Source organism: Cuculus canorus, chromosome 15 (genome assembly GCF_017976375.1).
Source record: "Cuculus canorus isolate bCucCan1 chromosome 15, bCucCan1.pri, whole genome shotgun sequence".
Taxonomy (NCBI): Eukaryota; Metazoa; Chordata; class Aves; order Cuculiformes; family Cuculidae; genus Cuculus; species Cuculus canorus.
In genome coordinates, this window is record NC_071415.1 from 13,191,543 (window position 1) to 13,219,186 (window position 27,644).

The 27,644-nt window shown below is 39.8% G+C and overlaps 3 protein-coding genes across 6 annotated transcripts in view; 2 read left to right on the plus strand and 1 right to left on the minus strand.

Moving 5' to 3' along the window:
* The first annotated feature begins 223 nt into the window (after positions 1-223).
* ZFAND2A (zinc finger AN1-type containing 2A) lies at positions 224-3,349 on the plus strand. 3 transcript variants are annotated; one of them, XM_054080689.1, is made up of 6 exons: positions 226-436; positions 971-1,065; positions 1,711-1,842; positions 2,045-2,193; positions 2,723-2,812; positions 3,207-3,349. In XM_054080689.1, exons 1-6 carry the CDS (start codon positions 382-384, stop codon positions 3,214-3,216), a joined length of 531 nt encoding a protein of 176 aa, XP_053936664.1. In that variant the 5' UTR covers positions 226-381; the 3' UTR covers positions 3,217-3,349. The 3 variants fall into 3 exon arrangements, with proteins under 3 accessions (XP_053936665.1, XP_053936664.1, XP_009566824.1); XM_054080690.1 differs by lacking the exon at positions 3,207-3,349 and having other exon boundaries at positions 224-436; positions 2,604-2,737; XM_009568529.2 differs by lacking the exons at positions 2,723-2,812; positions 3,207-3,349 and having other exon boundaries at positions 2,045-2,197.
* Positions 3,350-6,174: 2,825 nt separating this feature from the next.
* The window catches only part of C15H7orf50 (chromosome 15 C7orf50 homolog), a 131,182-nt gene continuing 109,712 nt past the window's right edge, over positions 6,175-27,644 (plus strand). The window contains exons 1-2 of the mRNA XM_054080904.1: positions 6,175-6,573; positions 8,684-8,890. Of these exons, the coding sequence (XP_053936879.1) occupies positions 6,175-6,573; positions 8,684-8,890 (606 nt within the window). The remainder of the gene's footprint in view (positions 6,574-8,683; positions 8,891-27,644) is intronic.
* GPER1 (G protein-coupled estrogen receptor 1) lies at positions 17,547-25,803 on the minus strand. 2 transcript variants are annotated; one of them, XM_054080974.1, is made up of 3 exons: positions 25,489-25,803; positions 24,038-24,162; positions 17,547-23,539 (listed from the first exon to the last, which is right to left on the minus strand). In XM_054080974.1, exon 3 carries the CDS (start codon positions 23,493-23,495, stop codon positions 22,656-22,658), a length of 840 nt encoding a protein of 279 aa, XP_053936949.1. In that variant the 5' UTR covers positions 23,496-23,539; positions 24,038-24,162; positions 25,489-25,803; the 3' UTR covers positions 17,547-22,655. The 2 variants fall into 2 exon arrangements, with proteins under 2 accessions (XP_053936949.1, XP_053936948.1); XM_054080973.1 differs by having other exon boundaries at positions 17,547-24,162.

Below are 27,644 nucleotides of genomic sequence, written 5' to 3' on the forward strand. Positions count from 1 at the left end.
TCCCTGCTCATCCCTGCTCCATCCCCTGCTCCATGCCCCCTCCCTGCTCCATGCCCCCTCCCTTCTCCATGCCCATCCCCTGCTCCATCCCTTGCTCCATATCCATTCCCTGCTCATCCCTGCTCCATGCCCATCTCCATGCCCATCCCCTGCTCCATGCCCATCCCTGCTCCATGCCCCCTTCCATCTCCATGCCCATCCCCTGCCCGCTCCGTTCCCCACGCCCACCCCCGCTGCAGCCCTCCCCGTGCCCCCCGGCGGGCGCTGGCTGCTGGGCTGCGGTGACTCAGCGCGGGGCTGGGGCTGACTCAGCGTGACGCGCATAAAGGGCGGCGCGGAGGCCGTGCTGTCCGGTGAGGAGGTTCTCGCCGCTCTGCCGCTATGGAGCTCCCGGGGCTGGGCGAGCACTGCTCGGAGCGAGCCTGCAAGCAGCTGGGTGAGGAGCGGCCCGAGGGAAGGGGAGCGGGGTCCGGGCGATGCCCCCAAGGGGAGCCTCCTGGCCGCGTCTCGCCGGTTCGGCGGGTGCTGTAGGAGAGCGGGGATGCTTCTGTTCTCTCTCTTTCGAGTAATAGAGCGATTGATAGTTCAGGCCGGGGTATTTAGGTCTTGTATGCTCTTAAATTGATAAGAGACGTTTTTAAAGAACAAAAATGTCTTGGAGCCTCGGCTTCAGATTTGTACACCCGCTCCTAGCTCTTATCTAATGCCTCATGAAAAGTTTCTGTGTTGGAGGAGTTCCTGAGTGTGTGGCTTGTGTTAGTCTAACACCAGGTGGAAAGAGGGAAAGCTTATAGGTCTTACTTTTGTAGCTTTATTTGTGAAGAATGACATACTTTCTCTAGACATAACTGGAGTGTGATGAGACAAAACTTATTTGCTCTACAGTTGGTTTGTAGTCTTCTGCAAGTACTCTTACAGCTGTCAGCTCTGCTCAATGAGAATCTGTTTTTCCTTTTCATTCTTCTCCCAGACTTCCTTCCTCTGAAATGTGATGCATGTGGGGAACTCTTCTGTAAAGATCACATCCGTTACGACGACCACAAGTGTAGCTCTGCCTACAAGAAAGTAAGTTCCTCTGTATGAGTCAGTAGTTCACACTGCAGAACTGCCCCGTCATGTATGAGAGCTGCTCTGAAACTTAATCTGTAGTTTCAGTAAAGGTGGGGGGGAGCACTGCAGAATATAAAGTTAATGATACAGCTGAATTTTGAGTATATAGAAATGTGGTTCAGAGTTCAGTACTGCTAGGCTCCAGTCTCCTTCACTTACACTGTGTCTCCCTAGTGAGGGATGATTTAGATTTTAAATAATGTTTTGTGGCCTAAAACTTTCTGCAGCCGCATCCTTTAAGACGAAGGACAGCAAACATGAAACTGCAGAAGGTATACACAGTAGAATAAATGGGGATAAACATTGATCTCTGGCCCATACTTGGGCTTCAAGGTATCAAAGGCTGTAATTCCAGAAAGCCTAGAAGCATATTTAAAGTCAACTTGCCAAGTATGTTGCTACAAATTGATTTGGCAAAACGTGCCTAACTATACTTCTGGATAACAATTTGCAGTTACCTTTGTGAAGTATATTTTTAAGCACATTTAATAAATGACTAGAACGTAAACCCTTTGTGAATCCACTTCTGTTACCCATGGGTAAGAGAAGGGGAAGGACAAAGATAGAGTTGGACTTCTGATCTGTTTTGTATGTTCCTAGAATGTGCAGGTTCCTGTGTGTCCACTTTGTAACGCACCTATCCCGGTACAGAAGGGGGAAATACCAGATTTTGTGGTTGGAGCCCACATGGATAAGGACTGCAAATATAATCCAGCACAGCAAAAGCAGAGGGTAAGGAGACTGCTGCTGAAGTTTAAACTGCCTGCTTAATGCTCATGAAGTTAGGTCTTCTGACGACAGAATGTGTGAAAGGTGGTTCTGCTTCACCTTAACTTTAAGGGCACTTGAGCATTTGTGCTTCAGCTTGGCCATTACTTGAACCTGATCACAGAAATCAAGAAAGCATTGCTAACTTCATGTCTTCTGTTTTTAGATCTTCACAAACAAGTGCTTAAAGCCAGGCTGCAAAAAGAAAGAGATGATGAAGTTGGTTTGTGAACAGTGTGGTGGCAACTTCTGCATAAAACATAGGCATCCTCTGGATCATGACTGTAAAGGGGGCGGCCCCATCTCCAAGGCAGGGTAAGTGTTTTTTATGATACTTTAAGCTCAAGCTGAAACTTCAGAGCTGCTGTCAGGGGTTGGTGGGGAGATGAGAGTAATAGGGAGTTCTGTAAAATCCTGGTCACTTAATTAAAATAACCGCTATTTCCTCCCTGTATTTTGGGCCTAATCTCTGGAAGACTGAGCCAAGTTAAAAGCTTCTTGTCGGATGCCTTTCTACAATTCTTCCAAGCTTACCTGTCTTGATAACTTGACTGTTGGTGTCCTCTGTGTGTGAACAGACACTGGCCATCTCACTTACTCTTTGGTGTCTGGATCTAAATATTAGAATACTGAAGTTTTTTTCCAGCACCTTGAAGTAATAAAGAACAAAATCAATGCCTTGCCAAGTAGAACTTAAAGTTTTAATAAAATACTGTCTCTTGCAGGCAGATGTACCTTCCTTCTTCTGTGCAATAGGACTGTAGGACTTGTATGACAGATGTGAAGAGCGGAACTACCGGCAGTGGGCATAAGAAGTGCTGAACCTGGTTGTATTTCTTTGTAGATATGCAGCTCTGATGAGAGCCTCCCAGACTGCCTTCAAGTCCACGGGAGCAATTGGAGTGCCATCTAATGGGAGCCTTCAGCACAACAGGTATGAGCTGTAAAGGAGAAAGGACAAACAAGATTGTTTAAAAATAGTCTTGTGTCAACATAGTGTAGGAGTGCCACTGTCATACCTCTAACTGCTCTAGAGGTAGTAGTTGACCTTTGGTTGGTGTTGGGAAAGCAGTAGAGAGGTTCTGGCAGCACAAGTGAATCTTTACTTCCCTGAACTGCAGTGATTAAAATAGCCATATAGACACAAGCATTAGGGCATCAAACTGTTGTAACAGCACGGCTGTCTCCCACCTGCTCAGTGTGGGGCTTGGTCAAGTTCTGGGAAAATGGCACGTCATTGGAATGCAGAGGAAAGCATAACAAGCATGTGATTTAAAATGGCCCAGGCCCTTCCCTTAACTGTTACAATGCATTCTTATGTCTTTCAGATGCAGATAGTAGAGGCTCTTCACATCTGGATCAAACCTCTGTCTACTTTAAAATGAATCCTATCTACACCTCTTGAAAATTTTCAATTAACTTATTTTTGTATTATAATGTTTTATGCATTCAATAAACTGTCACCCTTTCCAAGCCAACTTTATTTGTTCCTATCTTTGGAATAAGTGCTGTAATACTACGAAAAATACTCGGAGAATAAAACTGGGGAATGGTGGTAGTGTTTCATACTAAAATTAGCATGAAACACAGCCAGCTTTGCTTAGGTCATGCAAGTCTGAACTAACTTTCTGAGGGTGAAAGTCTGAAATATAAGCTACTGTCATATGTCTCAATCCTTTTGGAAATAAAGTGGCATGCAATGCAGCATTCTGCTTGACAAACAGCATATATCAACATGAAGCCAGTTTTACATAACCTGCCTCTTGGTTTCTGAGTGTCACTGAAAGTACTTTATTTATAAAGCCATACCCAGTTTTTCTGGGCCTTCCCTAATCAATTCATTGAAAGCTAATACTCAGAGGCACACACAGTGTAATTCTTCATTATTTATTACCTCTTAGATATTATAGAAAGATTTGCCTGGATAGTTTTTTTTCAGCAGTTGGGGTAAAAAGCCAGAGCAAGTAGCATTAACTATTTGTATCCCATGTAATGAGAATGAGGCCAGAATACAGCATTGTCTGGGGAGGTTATTCTTGCTGGCTTCCTGAAAAGCTTAAACAAGTGAAGACATAACAGACATGCTCTGTCTATTATCTTGATCAGCTCTCTGGGCTCTTTAAAACTGCATGAATATCCAGCTGCTTAGCTTGAGGCCTGAAATATTGCAGGCTGATGAAATGGAAATGTGCCGTTAATGAACAATGCTAATTCCTCAGCTGGGATCTAAGTAGACCTCTCATCCAACTAATTGTGAGACAAATGCCAAGGCTTACTGATGATGTCAGGAGGTCAAGACCTCAATTTCATGTGTCATTGGAGCCATTCCTCTGCACACTGGGGCTGGTGGGCTGGAGTGTTGGCATAGGACTAACTGAAGGGTAATTGCAGTCCCCTTTATCACCTGCAGCTATGAGTGCCCAATGCTGTTCTGCTGAGGTGGGAGGATGAGCAGTTTGCATAGCAGAGAACGCTGCGTTCTTTGACCTGGGAAAAAATAATATTTAATACTATGAGAGATGTGAGCCTAAGTGCAGTTAATGCATATGCTTTATACAACCTTGAGGTGTACTGCAGTTGGGCAGAGACTGGGGTGTGCCTCTTGTCTTTCTTTGAAGAGGCTTAATCCTTAGAGTACAAATGCTGCCTAAAGAGGAAAGGTGGATTTATGGTTCTTTGCATGTATAGCTCGGAAACAATCAACATACTGAGTAGCAGGCCTTTTGTCAGAAATGGCAGAGATCGTGTAGTTTCTGGCAAACACACACACGCAGACAAATGTGTGCTATTGTATTTGTGTTTGGCCCAATGTGCTTTTTTTTCTTATCCAGGAGAAGTTGGGGAATGATCAAAGCTATATGGAAAGCTGGGAGGTACGAGTTATCACTGCTAATTCCATATGGTCTAATCTTATGCAATTGTGTGGGCAAAATTGTGATTTGTCAGTATCTGTAATACTGTGTTTAACCACAGGATGTCACAATAGGTTATGTAGTAAAGCGATCATTAATTTAGGAAGTCTAAACAGAAAACACGCTTTCCCTATTCACATTGGAAGAAATGCTTAAATTACAGCTCTAATTTTAGATACCACTGCTTACTGATTTTCCTGTGTACTCTAATGCTGTAGCTCAGCCCTAGTGCATTCCTACACTACTAGGACTTCTGTAAACTTTCTGTATAATAGATAACTGGTCACACATTCCCAGAGGATGCTGAATGCCCCACTGGAAGGGTTTCTTGTAGAGAGCAGCAGCAGGTACTGACCATGGTGGAGGACACAAAACAGAGACAAAAGGCTCTGCCCAGCTAAGTGATGATTAGGGGACAGGACTGCCACCCGTGGTGTGAGGAGGAGATGGAAATAAGGAGCAGCAGATGTGACCTTGGCTTAGGCAGGAGAAGGTGGCAGAAGTTTCTTTCTTTCCATCAGTTCCTGTAGTAGTATAGGGAGCTCTTGTCACCAGCCTCTGCTACCCTAGCCAGCATCTCAGCTGCTACAGGGATCCAAGCAAGTGCAAACAACCCCCGTTTCAGGTCACCATGAAAAAAATGCTCTAGCTATGTGTTTGTTTTTGGTAAATATTCTTACCCTTAAATTGTCAGGGGGAAATGGAAATGTTTGTGCACATGGTATTTATAGAAAATGAAAACATGGAAACCAATTTGTTCCCGGGAAACCATACCCTTGGAGATGTTTTCTCATCCACACAAATTGTAGTGTTTGCCTCTTCCTGGCACATTCCCCGAAACCTGATCAGCACAACAGAGAACGCTGTCTCAGACACAGAGCCTTTAGGATATGCTGGTTAAAAGGAATCACTATCACACATCTCCCTGTGTGGGAGCCTTTAGGATATGCTGGTTAAAAGGAATCACTATCACATATCTCCCTGTGTGGCACTTGTGGGCAGATAGGCTGGCTTGCCATGGCCAGCAGCACCCGGCTCGTGTGGGGAGCAGTGGGGTGGGTGCTGCCAGGCCCTGGTCAGGGTGTGGGTGGATTTCTGTCAGTTAATGCCCAGATGGATTCTTGTCAGGTTGCATATAGATCTTGGTTACCAGGCCTGGGTGGGTCCCTGTCAGGGTGCAGATGGATCTTGGTCAGCCAGGCCTGGGTGGATCCATGTCAGAGTGTGGGTGGATCTCTGGTCGTTAATGCCCAGACAGATTTCTGTCAGCTGTGCCCAGACGGATCCCCGTCAGAGTGCAGATGGATCCTGCTCAGCCAGGCCCAGATGGATCCCTATCAGAGCGTGGGTGGATCTCTGTTGGTTAATGCCCAGATAAATCCCCATGAGGATGCAGACAGATCTTGGTCAGCTGTGCCCAGATGGATCCCCATCAGGGCGCACAGGAGCCCCGGTCAGCCCGGCCCGACGGGTCCCTGTCACGCCGTCCGGCCTCTGCCGCCCCCTCGCAGATCCCCCGGTTCCGGGGGCGGGGCCTCAGGGGCGGGGCCCGGCGCGGGGAGATGACGTCAGAGGCCGCGCGCCGGCCGCGCTCTCGGCACACGCGCTCCACGTGGGCCCTCTCAGCCCTCGCGCGGCTCCCCATTGGCCGCCGGGCGGATCGGCAGCGCCGGGGCCAACCAGACGCCTCCGTTCTCTCCCCGCAGCCAATGGCAGGGACGGGGCGGGCGGCGGCGCCAAGCGTGGGGCTCACTTAAATGTCCGGAGGAGGCGGGACCGAGAGGTGCGTGCCGGGAGGTGCGAGCACTGTGCCCCCAGCTCGGGGACTGCCGCTGGGTGCCGGGGTGCGCCGGGGGCTGCGGGTGGGTGGGGCCTGAGCCCGGAGCCTGAGCCCGGAGCCTGAGCCCGGAGCCTGAGCCCGGAGCCTGAGCCTAGAGAGCCCCGGGGCTGAGCCTAGAGCTCGAGCCTGAGCCTAGAGAGCCCCGGGGCTGAGCCTAGAGCTCGAGCCTGAGCCTAGAGAGCCCCGGGGCTGAGCCTAGAGCTCGAGCCTGAGCCTAGAGAACCCCGGGGCTGAGCCTAGAGCTCGAGCCTGAGCCTAGAGAGCCCCGGGGCTGAGCCTAGAGCTCGAGCCTGAGCCTAGAGAGCCCCGGGGCTGAGCCTAGAGCTCGAGCCTGAGCCTAGAGAGCCCCGGGGCTGAGCCTAGAGCTCGAGCCTGAGCCTAGAGAGCCCCGGGGCTGAGCCTAGAGCTCGAGCCTGAGCCTAGAGAGCCCCGGGGCTGAGCCTAGAGCTCGAGCCTGAGCCTACAGAGCCCCGGGGCTGAGCCTAGAGCTCGAGCCTGAGCCTACAGAGCCCCGGGGCTGAGCCTAGAGCTCGAGCCTGAGCCTAGAGAGCCCCGGGGCTGAGCCTAGAGCTCGAGCCTGAGCCTACAGAGCCCCGGGGCTGAGCCTAGAGCTCGAGCCTGAGCCTACAGAGCCCCGGGGCTGAGCCTAGAGCTCGAGCCTGAGCTGCCTTGGGGCTGAGCCTAGAGCTTGAGCCTGAGCCTACAGAGCCCCGGGGCTGAGCCTAGAGCTTGAGCCTGAGCTGCCTTGGGGCTGAGCCTAGAGCTTGAGCCTGAGCCTAGAGGCCCAGGGCTCAGCCTAAAGTTTGAGCCTGAGCCCAGCACAAGATTTGTGCCTGAGCCATGGGTTTGTGCTGTTACGCAGGCAGGGGCTGCGTTGGGGCAGCTGATGGAAGCTGCTAAAATCAGATAATGAGAATTAATTGATAAGTTTTGCTGTAGCTGGTTTAGTTATCTTGTCCTATAAATCTGTTTTGTATCAACAAATAATATGCAGACAATCTCCAGACGTGGATAAATAACTTGGAAGAATAAACACTCTCTTAGAGTTGCAAGAATTTATTGGTATGCTTAGTTGTCTTGTAAGATGTTGCTGTTTTAGGTCATGTGGTCACCTGAAGGGAGTCTCCAGATGTGATTGGATAACCTAAAAAACCCAAAATTATTCTTTGAGGACTTACACAGTTCTTTGTTTAAAACTAGCGTATATACTCACTGCTTTTATAAGCTGATATGCCTTTTCTGGAAGTGCATCCAATTCAGCGCTGAGTTGTAAAATAAAAATATTATTGTCTTTGCTTAGAAGACTTTGTCCTTTTCAATATTTTACCAGTGAATAAGTGTTTCTCACAAGATTTTCCCTCAGAGATCATGGCAGTTACATCTGGACGTGGTGTCAGAACCAGGTTTTCTGCAGTTCCTGCTCACCCTTGCTGTTACGTCAGTGTAAAATGAGAGAGAAAACTTGTGAGACAGAATTCTTTAAGTGTAGTTTTTTTTTTCCACATTAATCCGTAGGAACACAGGAAAACTTGTGGCTTAAACAGAAGTGGTTTAAACTATCTGCTTTAAACAGAAGTTTAAACTATCTGCTTAATAATCTTTTTGCTCATGGTGTGTATGAATAAGATGCCAGCGGTTGCATCCGTGTATTTTGAGAGGAGAGAGGCCCCATTGCCATTATCCAAGGTAGACAATCGATCAAACCGTTAAGCGTAGTGTGTCATAACCTGCAGGAAGCATGGCAGCAGGTAGGGGGGATTGCTACCAGGAGGATCAGTGGCGCGTTGGGGCTGAGAGGACAACAGGCTGTCAGTTTTCTAGAAGAGAATGATCTAGTTTTACGGTAGCTTAACTAGAACGTACATCTGAAAGAAATGTGATGAAGATTCTCCAAAATGGATCAAAATTCAGCACAGATATACATTTCATAGTTAAGTAGTCATAAATAATTCTTGTCTAGTGCAGTTACAGCATAACTGTCTCTATATGAGACTGATGCTTAATATATAAAAAAAATTCTAACTGTAGTTTGGTGGTTTTGATTACAGACTAGTTCCGTTTTAGAATGCCAAAAATGAATCTGGAAAAGAAGGTGGAAAAGAAGGTGGAAAAGAAAGAAAAGAAGGTGGAAAAGAAAGAAAAGAAGGTGGAAAAGGAAGAAAAGAAGGCGGAAAAAAGAAAAAAGGCAAAGCAACATGTGGTCCAGAAGGCAGAGCTGGAATCGGAAACTGAACCAAAGAAAAAGAAACAAAATCTGCAGGTAAGTTCTCGCAGTTTTGACTGTTTAATTCAAGATGTCGATGTGTTGTTACCTCTGATGTGATGGCTTAGAGATTGAGTACTGAATCTGGATGCGCTGTTTGATTCAACTGCAGTGATTCCTTGGATGCAATATACCTAGAGTGAAAGTTAAAAGGAGAAAATAAACGAAATCTGGATATGGTTGTATTGGTTGGAGTATGTGATCTCGGTTTTGTTTTGGATGCTTCTGTCAAAGACAAAGAATGGGTAAGAGAATGTGGGTGAAAGGCGAACCAATGGCTTTCAGCAACTGTCATATGGCAATACAGGCATAGCTTAAGTCTTCCTGTGATCCTGAGCAGTTAGAAAACCATGAAAGATGTTTTCTTGGAAATCCTCTTGATTTTTAGAGAGGATCTCGAGTGGCCAGAAGGTGTCAGCAGTCTCTTTGTATTACCGCACATTTTATGAATTTTATGAGGATGAAATTAACAGTATGTAGATGGTATTTAAGAGGGAACCTTGAGTTGGAAGGTTTTTTTGTCATGGAAATGATATGTAAACAGGGCATTTTAATTCGCTTCTGAGTATTTACTGTAGAACGTGGATGAAAGAAATATGAAGTGGTTTGGTACTGTCGAAGTGGAGAAGGAAAGGCAAAGGTTTTTTTTTCTCAGGAATTCTTCATGATATTAAGTCACGGTCATAAAGATACTTATGTTCCCTGGCCTAACATAAAATAGATGTAAAAGCTGCTTGTTGCTTTGTTTATCATGAGATAAGTAGAAATCATATAAATAAATATGGTACTTCTTATTTGGTTATTAGACTTTATTCAAGCTCATTGGCAAAAATAGTTTTTGAGAGCTTTTGTACCCATATGTGTCTCTGGCTATTACATTTGGAGTTTGTGAAGCTAAATATAAGAAAAGCCAACCTGTTGGCGGTAGCTATTCAGAGGTCTGTAAACTGTTGTAGGTTTTGACTCATCAGAATGTTTCTCAGTAAAGTAGGGAAAGATTGCATCTTTGTCTATATCAAAGCAAAACCAGAAAATATAGTATTTATCGCTTAGTAAGAGGGAATGTTTCCCCTTTCCTTTGTAGGGTGTGTGTTATAGACTTTAGATTTACAGTACTATAATTCAACTAGAGTGAAAATACATTCCGTGGGTAAAACAGTGTGAAATTGAAATGTCCAAAATTAAAATGTTATTGCCTGTGACAATCTGTATAATTTCACGTAAAAGTGGAAAAAAATCCAAAGTGGGCTTCAAACTCCTGGCAAGCAGGGCATTTTTGGACCGTGTGATTTCCAGTGATAAACTGTTAGAAAACCCGCAAATTAAACTGATTTTGTTGGTCCTGCAGACTGTCGGACTGTGAAAGGAAGAGCAAAATATTAAATGGAAAGAGGAATCATTAATACTCTTAGGGAATGCCACTAGGCACAACGGTTCTTAGAATTATGAAAGTTGGTGTCAGTGAGTTGCTTAAACGTGTATATAGTGTAAGGTTTAGGGAATACCATATAAACTCTATGAAAAGCCCTTTTTTGGCGTCACCTTTATAAACTGTGACTGTTGGTAGTAGGAAAGCGTGAGTTAGTTGACCACATTTTTTTGTTGGAAATGGCTGTTGAGAATGAAAAGTGTTAGGCAGATGTTAAACAACTTCAGAAACGGTTAATGGAAGTTGGCTGCTCAGCAGTTTGGTTATTACTCAGAATGTGTACTCCCAGCTTTGTGTGCAGCACTTGGTTAAGTCGTAGTGGCTTTAAAATGTTTTTGGTTATCCAGTCTTGTCAGCGTGGAAAACATAGTAGAAAACGAGGTAAAATTGTTTTGTGTGTACAGGAGGATCAGGAGGAACTCTGAGGCTGCAGTGATGTGCTCAGTCAGGATGGTGCCAAAGAAGAAATTGGAAACAAAACTTAAGGCATCTGCTGGGAGTGTTAATACTGCAGCGATGCTTCCTTTAATTTTATTTCTGTTACTTTAAGATAAGCCGAGACCTGGACAGACTAACAGCAGTTCCTGAGTCATGATGACTGGATTCTGATGAGCTGTGATTGACTTTTAAGGCAGTATCTGAATTAAAGAAAACTTCTTTGGTATTCTTTAAGGATGGGTAGACTCCAGTTTCTCCTAAGGAGTTAAATGTGTGATGGAAAGAAGTCAAAAGATAACTATATACCCCGTTGCTTTAGATGCAGACAGGTTTCACTGGTTCATTAAGTCACTTTACTTTTCTGTGATTTGCTTTTTTTTCTCTTCGAGTCTGCAATTTGAGTCTGCAAAGTGGAAAAATGTAAATCTCTAATTGATTTTGTTACAGAGCTGCAGGCAGACAAGTCGAAATGTGTCTTAAGTGACTGGATTTAGTTCACATTGATCATTCCTTCATGAAATTTGTTTCAGAAATTCCTAGCAGCCTCAGACTAAAGCAGTTTTTTTAGGAACAACTTGACCTTTCAGAGTAATCTTGATGTTTTATCGATTTTAATCTAATCAATTTATTCTGTTTACATTAAATAGCAACGAGCTAATGAGCAAGACCAATATAAATGTTTTCATGAATGATCTTAGAACCACACAGCTCCAAATGACACATCTTTAGTGCCACTGAGCAGTTCAAGTTTTTAAACTTAATTCAGCCTCTTGTTTTGTCTGACAGACTTTCATAGTGTTACTGTTTTATTTAGCTAGTTGGCAATAAACCCCACATTTTAAACATTGATTTTTTTTCCACCCCCCCTAAATGCTTGGACATTAGTTTTACTTGCTTTTTAATGATTTTATAGTTTATCAACACACTCGTATGTTAAAACTCGCTATAGTTGGATATCAGTCTTTTGACTTGTCACATAACATAGGCAGAAAGAAAAGAGATTTAACATGTGCCATCTAGACTGGTGCTCTGAAGTTAGATATTGGCTTCTTAAATAAAAACTTTCTGCTGGACCTTATCTGGGACAAATTTTGTTTCAGTCGTCTAAAAAAAATATTTACAATATAGTTAACATGTCGCCTTGAAATAACAGAAGCATTAGAAGTGCTTGTTTGCAACGACCCATGTCTTGCTTCTGTTTGTGGATTTCTTCATCCTTCAAAATTTCAGCTGACTTAGTGCCACGAAGTTTATCGGAACAGCAGTATGGACACTTACAACACTGTACGTAGGGAACAACATGTTGTGGTTGTTTTGTTTACGAAGGCTATTTGAGTTCTACCCAGAATGACCTTACAGTATCAAAAGCATCTTTTGACACTGTGATTTAAGGGTAGATCTTCTTTTTGCAGTGCTGTTTGCTGAGCTGCAGGCTTCCTACAGAACAGTAAGTAATTCATCCAGAGCTGGACATCTATTAGGCAAGACTCAAAATTCATAATCCTTAGAAAACAATATTAATGTCATGTTCCTTCCCAATTTAGTCTAGTAAACATTGTAACTTTAAGGAAAATTGCAGTGACTAAGAGGCAATCGGTCTTTATAAATCCAATCGTGTTGTTTGTGGTTGAAGGGTACTTTAGGTAATGCTCATATCATCAGTGGGTGTTTCCTTGTACGCTCCTTGTTCTCTTCAGCACTGCAAATGGTTGGGGGAGGAAGAATCAACATTTTCCCCAGCTAAAGGCAAAATCAGTGGGAAAGGAATTTGATTTTTGAGATTCCATACAGATAGTACAAACAGTGGCAAATAAACAAGTAGCTCGTGGTGTTTCTTTCATCAGAGGGCTATGGTGCAGGTGCCCAAACATTAACATCTGTTTACTAAATGGAAAATGGCAAAATTAGGAGGGAAAGGGTTTTTCTGTTCAGCTTTTTGGAGGTTATTATAAAGGCCAATAAGGAATTATTAAGTTAGTAGTACAATAAAGCAAACCACAAAAAATGATGTTTAAGCTGTAGAGCTTGGTGGAATAGCTGGAATGCTACGTTGATACTATCCCGAATGCTGTTTGTAATCGGGTAACTGGAGTAGTCATTCAAATGGTTAACGAATGCAAACCAGGCATTAATGCTACAAAACCTGTCAAGCAGATACTATAAAACTATCATTGGAAAGTGTATTTATTTATTTGACAACCCACTAATTCATACCGAAGCCTGTTGTTGAAATAATGAGTTGTGGATGATTTGCAAACAAACTCAGTAATGTCTCATTGTTCCATTAATTTATTTTTTTAATTAACGAGGAACTTATCTTGTAACCATCAAAATAACTTGTTTTGTATTATCTGTAATAATGCCATGAAGTTACAACTTTGTGTGAAGCTGCAGGATTTTCTTCTGATTATCAGGCAACTGGTATTAGATGTATCTTAAAAAATATGTCTTTTATCTATATAAAAAGATGTACTTTAAAAATATATCCAAAAAGTCCTTGCTTTGCAGTTCCAGTTTTGCTTTACTAGCTTAGTTGTCTGTTGTATGCATTAGTGTTATCTGGGGTTATTAACTTGTTTTAAGAAATACGTGGAAAATCAGTCTTGCATATTGAAAAAAAAGGAAAACAAATTCCAAATGTTAATTTTATTAAGCATAACCTCCTAAAATAAAAAGCTTGTCTTGTGTTGGTTTGGTTTTTTTTTTTTTTTGGATCGTTTTACAAGTATCTCTAATATGCAAATAGAGTTTTTTCCATGTTATGAAGAGAAGATGACATAATCTTTCATCTTCCCCCCCATCCCTTTGTCTCCCCCCACACCTCGATGTAAGGATACATCAGCAGTTTGTGGTTTTCTGGTGATAAAGACGGAGTGATGGCTATTTCTCAAAATGGAGAAGTTAAATGTCAGTATGGATATTGGTGTGCTCTTACTCGGCTGTTGGTTTTGGCCAGTCTGTAAATTGAGATATTTGGCCTGTTTCTCTTTGGGTTGCCTTTCAGTTGAATGTTCATTCATGTTTTACGTGCACAAAGAGACAATTTTGGCCCACTGGCTGCTTATTGCCTTGCGGTGCGATGGCCTTTGGATAGCCGGAAGAATTACAAATCTATAAACCCATTTGGCATTTGTGACTTACTGTGTGCACCTTACTTGGTTTGTCTGCTTTGTCATTTATTCAATATTTCTCAAATTAGGAAAAAGAAAAGAGGAAAAAAAGCACCCAAACTTTGAGGGCAGTTGCTGATGGGACTGAAACATTTGTTTCCTGCTAATACTTTTTATCAGAATATTGAGAGAGTTGCTTTCAATTATTTTATTAAATTAACAATGCATTTATTTTTTAAAAGAGGTAAATTTGATTGTGTCGCTGTGTCGTGTTTATAGCAAATAGCAGGCCTTTTGTAAACAAGTGCGTCTAAAAAGGTACAAAATAGCGTTTGAAATATGGATCTGCATAGATTAGGCTGAATAATTTTACATTCCTTTGAAAATTATTTTTGTAATGGTAGGAATAGATTTCCCAGGAAAGAGTATTCACAGCTGGGAAAACAGTTGCTACTTTGAAGATGGTTTTCCCAGGCAAAAGGCTCACGTCCCCAACTGTGTTTGGTATAAACAATATGTGGTGCATTTCTTACTTTTGTTTAAAAGGATTGTGCATTCTTCTTTACATATTAACCAGCAAGAGTTTCATGCTAATTCCGGGTATTTGCCTTAATCTGTATATATTCGGAATTAATTCCTTATTTTTATTAATATAGCCAGGGTGTTAAAGTGATGAGGAGTTTGGTGGTGAGACACAAGTGTCCCCTCTTTGCTATTAAGAGAACTTCTTCCATCTCTTCTTGGGGCACGTACTTGACGTTTCCTCACAGCTCTCATTCTTAGTGGTGAGATCTTCCTTGACAGTTCTTGTTAGGTTTCCAGTATAAATCCTTACTTCATTACTTAGCTGCAAATATCTTCACAAAATTGAAGTTCAGCACAGGATTCCCACTTGGGGGCTGAATTTGTTGAGTAACGATGTCCGAGCAGTTATTGAAGTAAGGAGGAGAAGAATACTTGCCTATGTGTAACCCAGCTCCAGTCCAGTAAGAACACTGTTTTCTGCCCTTTTCATCAATTCTGATCTTTCTCTGCTTCTGTCTTAATGGCTTTTAACTCATCATAAAGAGCAGCATCAGAAATGAAAATTGAGGGAAAAGGCCCAAACTGCTCAACGTATAAAACTTGGCACAAAACCTCAAAATATGTATAACTTCAGTTCAAAATAAAAAAAAGTCCCATTACGTGTTTGAATTCACAAAACGCATTCCACTTGGCAAGAAATTAAGTTGTAAGCTTGAAAGGATAAACGTTTGCTACAGTCTGATATAGGATGATGAGCAGAGAAATGGGCATTTGAAGGCAGCTGTTCTTGACAGGGCTTGAAACTTGGAAGCCTGAACAGTTGTAATGTATTAATGTAAGCCTGATTCTTGTGGATTTGTTACTTCCTTTTTATTGCTCTTGGCACTATTTTAATGTGAATTTGTTCAAACCCCCTAAAATGTCACAGATTTGGGTATTTAAAATATATTTATTCTAAAAAGCAGCAGTTTTCTCTGTGCCTGACAGAATGCTTTTTTTTTTTTAAACAACATGGGACTCTGGTTTAAGGATTTTTATAAAATACAGAGTATTGTGTGTTGACAGAGTAGATTTAAAAATAATAATAAAAAAAACCCCACAATATATTTTAGCAGATAAAAGGAGGACAGCTGTTTTCACAGTATGATCAAGAAACGAGAATTATTTCACTAGAAGTGTCCTCTTCCAGAATACCTTTTGTGTTTAGATGCAGTACCATGAACCAAACAAAAGATTAGAGTATATTTATGTACGTTAATTAATAAATTACAGCATAGATAAAATGGCTTTTGAGTATTAGATCAAAGCCATGCAGATTAAGAAGTACTTGTGAAATGCTTGTCTGTTACATCCAACAGGTAATTAGAATAGAACATTAATCTTTTGACTTTCAGGAGCTGCCTGAAATAACAAGGATACAAGCATGAAGGTATTTGACAAGGGAACCTCTTGCATAAATAACCAGACTCTGTCTTTGAATGCATTTACCTATTTCTAATTGAATCTCACAAGACTTCTGTAGGACATCAAACAGAAGATCATCAACCAATGTTTTATTAAATTTCTCAGCATTATCTTAATAATTAGCATCTGTAAACCAGGCTTTTGCAAACAGCATATATATACACAAGGGAAGACAAAGCTCTGTTCCGACCATCTTACGGTTTGAAACATATCAAAACTGTTCGGAGAATGTATTAAATATTTAGAACTGCATCGGTTAAAAAGGAGCAGAAAGGTTAGGTAGAAGAATAGAAAATCTAAGTATTTGAGGAAAACACATGCTTTTAATAAGTATCCTACCTTTATATTATGTACTGAATTATAAATGGGAGCTATTTTACAAGTGAGTTAATAGGAATAACTGGGTGGTTACAGAACTGTTACACTAAACTGTAACACAAAACTTATTGAAGTAGGTCATGGCCTTTTTGTGGACTCAAGTAGACTTTAGAGCCTTTGTCTACCTCGTTGGTCGGTTTCTTTTTTTTCTAGTTACCTTAGTATAGGCAAGTTTTTCCTATTTTATTATGAAAGTCCCATCTTTCATGGCTATTCTTAGCTCCGAGCCTGTGGCTTTGTGATTTTTCTAAAGGCATTGTTAAGAAACTTGTGGGGGTTTGTTTGTTTTCATGGTAGAAGTTTACTGGGCTTCGTTTGAAATATTGTATCTTTGTAAAGATTCCTCTAGATTAAGTCATGGTCTAGTTTGGGCTTCAAATAGGAAGGTTGACCGTCCTGATCCTATTGGTATTGTAATTAAATCTTATGGCCGAGACACAAAAGGACTCGCTTAGTATCAGTGAGAATCAAGAAGAGGTCGTGTTTCTTACTGTTCGAAGAGTATTAAGCTTTTAAGAGCAGAAGTAATTCTTCTGACTTTGTATTTGGAAGCCAATCAAGCTTATAAGTTTCCACAGGCATCACTATCTGTATCTTCTTCCTGTCTTGCTACTCGAATGGATGTTTGGAATATCGTCACATAAGTTTAAGTGAGGTCTTTCCTTGGTTTCTCTCAGTTTTCCGTCTCAATTTCTTCACTCATAACTAAGTACTGGAACACAAGAGTGAAAAGGTTTCTATAGGCAGGTAAAGGCTGTTTCTCTTTTCTCTGTATGGAGAGAGAATGAAAAGAACAAAGTTTTATTTATCTTGATATTACTGTTTCTATTGAGACAATTCCCCAGGAAAGGAAATGTTTCTGCTGCTGAGGCAGAAAACAAATTTATCTCCACCACTATCGGGCAATTCTGCCACTGAGCTCTTTCTGTAAAAATAGCCTTAAATCCAGTTTCTAAGGATAATTTAACAATATTCTAATATTTTTCCTGTTTCTCTAGTACGTCTTTTTTCAAAGTTTTTCTGAAGTCCTTCCAGAAAACACATTCCATGTGATTTGAAAACAACTTAAGCCTTGCTGGTGATTTTGCTTGTAGGTCAAGTGAGTTTGGACTTGTAAGCAAAGTTGCTGCTGTAGAAAGGCTTACCCTGCTGCATTAAATGTCCATTTAGAGTAGATACAGTTTAAAAGTTAGGTTTTACTTTTTGGTAGTGAACGATTCAGTAATTTGCTAATTTAGAACTTAAACTTCTGTCTCTAGCTGTAGCAGATGAATTGAACGCCTTGAGAAGCTAGGTTGTAAACCTGAATATGGTTTTATCATCAGGGTTGAAAAACTTCAAAAGCCATTCTAAACACACCGGTTACTCCGAGACTCAAACTATCATCTTTACGTTTTGTGGTGGAATTCGCTGGACGTATGTAAAGTAACGGAAGTAGCATCTGAATTGAAAGTAATGAGCTTATCATGCACTGTCTCGAGTCCTGAGAAGGCATTTCTGTTTTGTTGTCATCTTGGGTGGCTGGCACAGTGTGCAGCTGTTTATTCTTAGCTTCTGGCTATGTCATGCTGCTATGTGATGGAATAGAAGTCTAAAAGGAAGTCAGAAGCCAAGGGCTTAAAGTTCGGTGTATCATGTCAGTATGGAATAAATAGTTTGGACAATACGGCTGAAGACAAATTATAAATGTTGAGGGAATTCAGATTTTCAAATCCAATGTGCCTCTCTTTAAAACACAGCACAGGGCATGTACTGCAATGTACCTCCCAACAGCAGAGCTCAAAAGTATACAGAAAAGATGGTCTGTATGTATGTCTTACAAATTACTTACTCTCTATAATCTGCTGTTGCTGATGTAACGTAAAAAAGACGGAGTGCTGTTCCAAAGTGGAAATGGTTTATTGGTGATATTTATTAAACAGAACATAAAAATAATAATAATTTCTTAATGTCAACAGTCTCTGAATGAGGAACGGGTAGGTCTAACTGTGTACCGATTGACTGCTGTAGATGGAATTGGTTATGTAAGCATAAACGTCTATTGCAAAGATCGACCGCAAATTCAATTGATTGAAACAAACAATTAATTTGGCCCTATGCTCCTCTCTGATGAAAGTTTTAGATATTTGTCTGGTGGTCTGAATGGGTAAAGTAAGACTTTTAGAGTGGAATGGAAGGATGCTCTCCCTTAAATTAAAATCAGATCCTTATCTTTGGTATTTCAATCAAAATCAAATTAATTCATTGGTTCACCTTCATGAATAGCTATTAAAATTCAAACCTGCTTTCTTCATACACTGGCTTGTTTTTCCTACTTAGGCAGAAACAAGTTCAAATGGAATTAAATGATAATCAGGGTTGAACTTGACATTCTTTTACTTAAGGTAAACCACTTTTTAACAAATTTTTATGTGACAATCCTAACCATTTAAAATTGTCTGGACAACCTTTTCCCGTATGCAATCTTATTAAACAGCTGACAGAATACAGCCAAATCCCTACATGGGGAAAAATTCAGTTAGCTTCTAACATAACTTGATGGCTGGAAAAAAGATTAAAGCCTGCACTGCACAGCCTGTGAATTCTGTTTAAAACACAGGTACTTAGTCTGAAATTCTAAAAGCATTTTCTTGTTAAAACTTTTTGCTCAGTTTTTTTTTCTTGAAAGCCTGCCTCTTTGTAAGTTTAGTAGAATGGATTTTCTATGCCAGATGAGCCCTTTTCAATTAGTAATATAAATTCCAGATTGCACTAGGAAATCTAAGATGAGCTGCAATTTTTTCATGTGATAAAAACAATATTGAAGGAAACCACATTTTAAGAATTCTGATTTTTTTTTTAAACTTATTTTATAGAGTGCGTTTCTTTTGGAATTAGTGGATTGCCTATTCGGAATGCTAATGTTCTGAATTTTTGTGGAGCCGAAAGGGGAAGGGCGGGGTGACTTTTCTTGCATTTTGCCTGTATTATGTCAGTCTTACACAGAATCAGGGATCACCTGACTCGTTGATTCAAATTCCCTGTCACATGCCCTTAGAGCATGTAAAGCTTTTCATAAATTAATCAAACTTCATCTTCAGACTGACTTTTTTTTTCTAGATGTGGATGTGTTGTGCCTCCACAGACAGTATTTATTGTATGGAAAGTTACACCATCTCTTAAGTCAAAATGGTCTCGGATAACTTTTTTCTGGTATCTTTTTACACGGCTGAGGGAAGAAGTGCTTTCAGTCACATCAGGTTCAGACTGGTGCTAGGTCGTGCTGTTAGGTTTTATTTTCTTTCTAGATATTCAGTAACAATCGATGCATTCAGGATATTTCTGTGTTAAGATATTTCAAAAGCAGTTAATGGTATCAGGTTTTTTTTTTTTTTGATTTTTTAGTTTTTATTTCCCAGTGTGCTTTTCCTAATACTCTTCTTGTCTGGAGACGTGATATAGGCTGTTATAGCAAAGATTGTAAGCATCTGTGGTAAACGGGGCTTTAAACCTCATAGCTGTGATCAGTCTAGCTTTTTAGAAAAGCATACAGAATCCTTTACTTAAATTAAACAATTTGTCAGAGACCAGAGAGAAAAGTTAAGTGAAAAAGTTGTATCAGAATTCTTCGGCTCATGTCCCCTACATTCCAGAAAAGGGTTTGCTTACTGAAAATTGTGCTCTTTAATTTTAAAGAAAACTACATAAAGCACAGGTCTTTTTGGTTCATGAATAAGCCATGGTAAGCAGTTATTGCAAGATGATGGGCTGCAGGAAGCATGCTGAGCATATAAACACGTATAAACACAGCATTTCTGTAAATATTCCTTTGTACATAGTTAGTGTTCAAATAAAAAAAAAAAAATCTGGGAATCAGTGTGCCATTTTCTACCTGGGAGAGTACTTAAATTTAAACATACCACATCCTTTAACTGAAGTCATTTTGGGCACAGTTCATAAGCTTGTGCCAAAATGACAACAGTAGGAGAGTCATCGGGTTGTTCAGATTTGGTATTTGGTTTTAAACATGCTATAGGTTGTTTCAGGTTGAGTAAATACTGTTTTCTTCATACTATAGTAATATGATCCTTCCTAGATGTGATGCCGGGACGTTACTCAATATGATGATGAAGAAACAAACTGTTTCGTAGTATGTATGAGCAGACGTTTGCTATTACTGTCAGTTTATTATTAGAAGCTTCTGAGCAAAGACACTTCCTCGATTTATGTACAGTGGTGAAGAAAGGGCTTCTACCATAGCCTTGACCAAACCCCAGATTCCTATATTGGAAGTGAGGAGGAGGATAAAGGAGTTTATTCCTATAAAGCCACATTAAGCAACAACTACAGCTGGGAAAATGTATTCCTGTAACCCCAAATAAGTTATTTATTCATAGCAGGTGTTGAGATTACACAAACCTAATGTAGCTGTAATCTCAGAAGATGTGTCTTACTTTAGAATTGCATTGCTAAGAGAATTACCCATTCCTTCGGGTAAGAGAATTACCCATTCCTTCGGTTCTGTGCTGTCTGAAATAGCTGTCTTTCAAGGTGTGATTCATGTACATTGGCAGTCGATAGGATACGAGTAATCGTGGCCAACTACAAAAGTGGAAATGATGAGGAAAAAGGGCTATGAATGATGTAGCACAATGGTGTGAGTTTTCTTGCTAAGTGTTGTTTAGCAACTCTCCTGCAAAGAAGGCAACAGCAATGCTCACTTCCTTCTTGAGAGAAGATATATTTGGTGTTCTGCGGGCAAGATGTGACTAAATGACATTTTTCCTTAGACTGTGATTAGCAGTTAAAGAGTCAGCAGCTGCTAAAGCTCCACCCTGCAGTTCCTGTTTCAGTTGGAGGAATATCCAGCTATCTATTTCAAATTCAGCCATCGTCTTGTGGCCTTTCTGTTTATAGGTCAAGCCTTTTGTGGCCAAAGCTTCCACTAGGAAACTCTAAGTATTTCGTGAGAAATATGACTGGAATTATTGTTTTCACTGTTTTCTTTATTGCTTAGTAACTTCAGTCATTGTTTCAAGTGTCTTAAGTTTAAAAAGCCTTTAAAATCCACTCGTGTGCTAATTAATTCATAGATGACATTTGAAAATAGGACAAAGCATCTTACTCTGTAGCATTCTGGTGCTTAAGTCAATGAGCACTGAGGTGAAATTAGTTTGTTCGCTTCAGAGATGCATCAAGTGATGTTTTAATGATCTTGCACACTAATCTCTAGGACCTATAAATCTTCCTCTAAACAAGTCCAGCAGTACCCTGTGCTAAACATCAATCAGATTTAAAATCCAATTATTTTCCAGCAGAAATTAAAAACTATTGTTTTCAAGTACCTGGTGCTAACATTTGGGGTTTTTTCTTAGCATAATTAATCTTCAAATGAACAAAGCAACCAACATGTGCCTCAAAATCCTGAAAAGCCCCAGTTTCTGGAGGTGGGATGGGCAGCACACAAAGTGCTGAACGTGCTCCCCATTCCATCAATTCTTCCTTTCTAAAAACTGAGGCTTCTGTCTTTTTCATAAGCAATTTTTATACTCTTTGGCAGAATATGACTTTAAAAAAGCCACAGCATTTTGTTCTGGCAATCGGAATGGGCCTGATAAACATCGAGAGTTCTTGTGCAACTTGCATTTCAATCTGAGGGCAGATATGAATGTATGTGTGCGCGCTGGCGGCTTTGAGAAAAGACCCAATTGTATCTCTCCTGGGAAAGATTGTCTTGGGCAATCCTTAAAAGACAGAATGAAGCATTACGCTTTGCTTCTGTGTCGTTTTTTTGAGATGAGCAATATAGTTACAGATTATTTCAGTTTTGATCAAGTACTGATGTAGACAGTAGATTACATTTATGAGACAAAAAGTCACCGCTGTGCTAGATTATATTAAGATTTAAAAAAAGTTAATCGTGGAAGACATGCTAGAATACAGTAACAATAGTACTATGTAGTTCTTCTAAGCAAGGTCATTTATCTTAACATATTTGGATGAAAAAAATCAATATTTTCTGCATATCCACATCAATATGTTGTAATGATTTTTCCTCACTGTTACAGCAGATTCATTATTTCAGTGGAATTGCCTCATATACACCAGCAAAGTAGCATCTCTGATAATTAGGTTACATCTAGAGTCTTCTTAACTTGATAAAATTTTCTTCTCTTTTGTCATTCTTACATGTATCATACAAAGTAAAGCTCCTCAGTGCTCAGCTTTTAATAATCCTGTTCATAATTAAATATAAATCTGACTAAAACATATTCTTCTACATTAAAGTCTTGTCATAAAAACATTTTGAATATACTCAGTAGAGCAATACAATATATATATACACACACAAATATACTTTTTTTTCTGTTAGTAGCAAGCATTTTGTTCACTATTTACACAACTTCACAGTCATATGTTTTATACAACTACTACTAAATCAGACTTCTGATTGCTCATTACTGTCAGGAATGACAGACGTTAAGGCAGCCTGACAAAAGCGATGCAGTGTTGACATTTTTGTTTTCTGTTCAATATACAGTCTCAGTTTGTCTCGGAAGGTTTCCCCTAGAAAACTGTAAATTAAGGGGTTCAAACAGCTATTGGAAAAAGCTGCTAGGTTCACAATGTGTCCTGTTAAAGGATAATCGTGTCTGAAGGATGGGCTGCTTGAAGAGACAGACTCGCTTTTCTTTTGAAGAAGTTGAACGCTAATGAAGACATTTTCAGGTAGCCAGCAGATAAAGAAAACCAAGACAACAACAAAAATCATTCGAAGAGCCTTTTGTCGCCGCAGGCGAAGACTCCTATGCTTGTGTGCTTTTATAAGAACTCGAACAATTAATGAGTAACAAAGACCGATGATCACGAAGGGGATAATAAACCCCAAGGTTATTTCTAGCCACTGGATTTCTTTTACATCTGCAAAACAAAAATAGACCTCTCCGGTGTGTTGTAAATGCACGGCTGTAAATGGAACTAGTGCTGCAGAGATAGACGCCATCCATATGAGACCACAGCTTAATCTAGCGTGTTGCATAGTGCGAAATATGTTGGACCTCATTACTTTCGCCAGTGCTATGTATCTGTCAAAACTCATCCACGTCAGAAAGAAAATACTGCTATACATGTTGATCTGAAGGAACAAAGACATAAAGGTACAAATAATAGTGATATCATAATACTTTTCATCAAGATTAAAAACCTCAATGAGAGAATCGGCAACTAAAATGAGATCAGCGACTGCCAGATTTATGAAGTATAGGTCTGGAATGGTCATTTTTTCACGAAAGCTTATGTTGACAACCAGTATCAGAATGTTTCCTACAAAACCAATAGGAAAAAGAAATATTGTGTAAAGACATGATAAGAAGAGACCAATAACATATTGTTGGTGTTCTGATTTATCAGCTAATCTAGAAGATATGCTTTCATTACACAGATGTGATCCGTTTAGGTTAAAAGTTGTGCCATTACATAGAACAGGTGATATTGAGGCAGAATAAGTTTCCATGATTAAAATATCTGCAGAAAAGTATTAGTGCTCACAGCTTGGTGATAATGCCAAAAAAATCCTCTTTTTGATTGTTATTAACTAAGTTCATAGTAAGCATTTTGGTTGGAATGAAAAAAGATGTACACTTTTGTGTAGGGAATAAAAATTCTTTAGAAGTCAAATCAGACTTAAAGTTGACTGAAACATAATAGTACAAATAGTGTATTTCTTATATTTTTTTCTTTTTTTACAGGACACTATATACATTACAAATAAGAGAATTTGCAGTTCCTACATGCCTTAAGATCGTGTAGTGATCTTTTTACCATTATGGTACTTGGACCTCTTTAAGAAAAGCTTTTCATTAACAGTGGTTCTTCATGCAGGTTGGGAGGCAGTAGATTCTTAACTCCATTTGTTTTCTTTTATTACTCAATGAACATCCTTGGACCTGCAATTTGCAAATGGAAAACTATTAATCTCAGTCCAGCACTGTAGCACGTACCGTATGCTTCTGTAAACTTAACATATAAAGCTGCAGTTCCCTACAGGAAACATCATGTTTGTATGTGTATATATACACACACATAGGTTTAGTTAAAAGAACTTTGTATTATTCTAGATGATAATATATTGTGAGGACACATGTGATAAAATCTTGTGTACCCTTCAGGGATTCAGTATTGGAAATGGTAGAAATATAGAAAATTAGGTGAGTTTAGCCTACCAAAGAAAACCTTTCTTTTTATGTATACATACATATATATTTCATTATCAGCTTGTAAGTGTCTGAGAAGGCAAGGGACATGAAAAGCAGCTGATTCTTTCTGCTTTCAGTGGGAAGGAAAAGGCAGATTTTAGAAATGAAGATGATACAAGCAGCGTATCGATTGCCACCAATGTTATTATTCTCAATTTGCTTTTCTCTGTGATTAATTCTATTGCACTGACTTCTGGATAGGGATGGAAAAGATCAGTTATAAGATTTGTTTGTTTATAAAAGTTGAATGCTATGGACTTGAAACATTGTTGGAAGTTTATGTAAAAGAAACAAACAAAAGATACCCCAAACAAATAAACCAGCAAGAAAATGATAACCCAGGGTATTTTGTGTGAAACTATACACATTGTGAATTGCTTTAATCTTTGTCTTGCTACCAAAACCTTCATGTAAATTACGCTAAAAAATAGTTAAAAGTTAAATTGTTTACTAGTGAAATTAATGCATTTTTTTGTTATTTTAATCACTGCTGATATGCAGCCTCAGGGAGAAAAAGGAGCAGACCACTAGTAGAGTTAGGAGTGTTAGGATATTTTCAGTTAGAAATACAGCTCAGAGTTTGCTTAAATGTATTCAAATCATCAGAAGGAGCTAGCAGATACTTAAATAAATAGATCTGTTCTAAAGCTTTTATTTCTTAATGCCATGGGCATATTTACACAGTAGCTCTTGCAATGTTTTGAAGCATTTTTCTAATGTAAATCATTATGCTAAAATATCCATTCAGAATTATATTTATTTGAAGAAGGTCTTATGTTTGTTTCAAGCAGCTATGGAAGTCAGACATGAACTGTTGTCTCTTATGTAACAACCTTTTATTTTTGACTACGGCAATAAAACTGCTTTAAATACAATAAAAGATAAGTTAACAGTCTAAGCAATTGATTTTAAAAGGTCGGGCTGTGGTCAGATTTTAATTGCATCTGAAAGGCCACCAAAAGCCAAGCAATTATAAGCATTACAGGTAACCGTGTACTGCAAAACACTTTATTTTACCTTAATTCCATTTTTCCAGAGCTGATTTTCCTCCAGACAACAGAAGGCTGGTTCTTGCTCGGACACACGCTTAATGGATGCATCAACTTCAGCTGCCGTGCCAGTAAAAACTTGTATTTAGGTGTGCAAAGCTGCCCTGAATGCCACCTGTTGACGATTCAGCAGTAAAAAAATCATATAAAAGTCCATTCTGTTTTAAAACGTCTTAAATAAGGCATAGTTTACAACAGCAAAATGCAGCTCTTGCTGCATGTCCTTGGCAATAAAACAAGCTTTATAGATTCCCAGGGTTGTTCTAATTTGTGTGCAGTTGAAGTGCTGCTGAACAGCCTTATAAGGCTAGAATTAACCCTGTTTCTGCTGGTTTCTTTTTTACTGGAACTAGTGGAGTATCTTTTCTCTCGTATTTGTCAGTGATTTTGCCTAATGTTCATTTTGCCCCCCTTTCCGCACCTAGTATTTTTTTTTTAATGATATAAACCATTCAAACCTACAGCTCAGTTGATCAATAATCAAGAGATTTATTTGCAAATTGCAGCGAAACATATTTTACATAGATATAAAGCAATAATTACTTTTACACATGGTATTTTCTTAAAGCCTCTGGGCAATCTAAGGAGAAATATTTGATTGAGAGAAATCTAGCAGCTGGCAAGGGTTCATTTGCTAAACTGACAATATAAATTTGAGTTTTCCTACCTTCAAGTCGATCCCATTTTGCCTGTTTGTATTTACATTTTCAGGTATACACCGTCATCCTCACACTTAGAACTGCTCAGCTCAATCACATGGATAAAATAAGCTCATTTTGCAGAGCATGTGGAGCCTCTGTCACCAGTATTGCAGGTGGAGTTTTGCATTTCATCTGTAGGGGGGGAAAAACTACTTGACATTTCCAGAAACACCACCTACTGGTTGCCAGAATTCTGAGAATGGAAAGTTAAACCCTTCTTTCTCATAAAAAGAGAAATATTTTATTTGTGTAAGTAGCTTTTTGTGATTATATTGATCCGATACCTGAATGTGAAGTGCCGTGGAGGGATGTGCTATATATTGATGCTTCTACTGCTGTAAGATGAATTTTAGCTGAGCATTTAGGATTTCAAGAAACCAGCGTTACAGTTCCAGAAGTGAGGAGTAAACAATTAAGATGCCACTATAATGGACATATTCCATCTGTTACCATGGTAAAATATTTTTAGTTTATGAAAGACCTCATCTGTAGTAAAGCAAAGCAAAAGTTCTTACACATGCAGCTTTGGGAGTAGAAGACACATTGCATTGTGCTGCCATTGCGGCAAATACATTATTTGCTGTTTTTATTTTAATGTGCTGTGCATACGAACATAGGATTTTAGCAGCGTCAGTAAAAATGGTTTTGAAGATGTTCTTACGTGGTGAATCTTCATGAATGGTTTTGGAAAAAGAATTATTCTTTAGCTTAAAAGAGAGTTTGTGCAAGTTGGTGCTGGTAATGATTTTCTGAAGAGAAGGCTTCTACTGTCTGTGGAATGGGTTTATGGAGGGCCTTTCCACGGGGTTATGAGGACAGAGAGTGTCCTCAAATGTTTTGCTTTGAGAAGTGTACAAATGTGATTGCGTTAGAGAATTGCAATAATTGTAATGGTAGAAAAATCTTGTGATACCGGCTTTGAAGGTCTTCATTTTTTTGCTGTCCTAAAGAACAGGGTTATAAAGAGTCTTTGTTGTTGTTGGTTGATCATGTGGTTTTGCTGTACGAACTACTGTCCTTCAGAGCTCCCACTGATCTTGTAAGGGCGAGAAGGAGGTTTTTTTACTTTCTTTTATGCGTTGCGTTAGCTCCTGGCTGTCAGTTGTTTGTAATTATGGGGGGGTTGGGTTTAGTATCAACTGGTCTGTCTGTCCTTGCTTTTCTAGCTGTGAATATCAGGTGGTTTGCTATTAAAATGCATCATTTTGCTACAAGTGCCAATTTGCTTGTTTGAATTCATGATAAGAAATATGTCATTTTGCCAAATGACAAAATTCCAGAATGGTTAGGAAATTATGTTTTGAAAGACCCCCGAAGTAGCCGTTTTTCCTGCTGGTAGAACTATGAAGCAGAAGAGGCCAAATCTAGTATTATTATATTGTAATTAGTGAGTTCTGTATTTCGCTAAATATTTTATGAGGTG

Coding starts and splice junctions, on each gene's coding strand:
- ZFAND2A (XM_054080689.1), top strand. CDS start 382: ATGGAGCTCCCGGGGCTGGGCGAGCACTGCTCGGAGCGAGCCTGCAAG. Junction 1,066..1,710: donor GTAGCTCTGCCTACAAGAAA/GTAAGTTCCTCT, acceptor GTATGTTCCTAG/AATGTGCAGGTTCCTGTGTG. Junction 1,843..2,044: donor CAGCACAGCAAAAGCAGAGG/GTAAGGAGACTG, acceptor TTCTGTTTTTAG/ATCTTCACAAACAAGTGCTT.
- GPER1 (XM_054080973.1), bottom strand. CDS start 23,729: ATGGAAACTTATTCTGCCTCAATATCACCTGTTCTATGTAATGGCACA.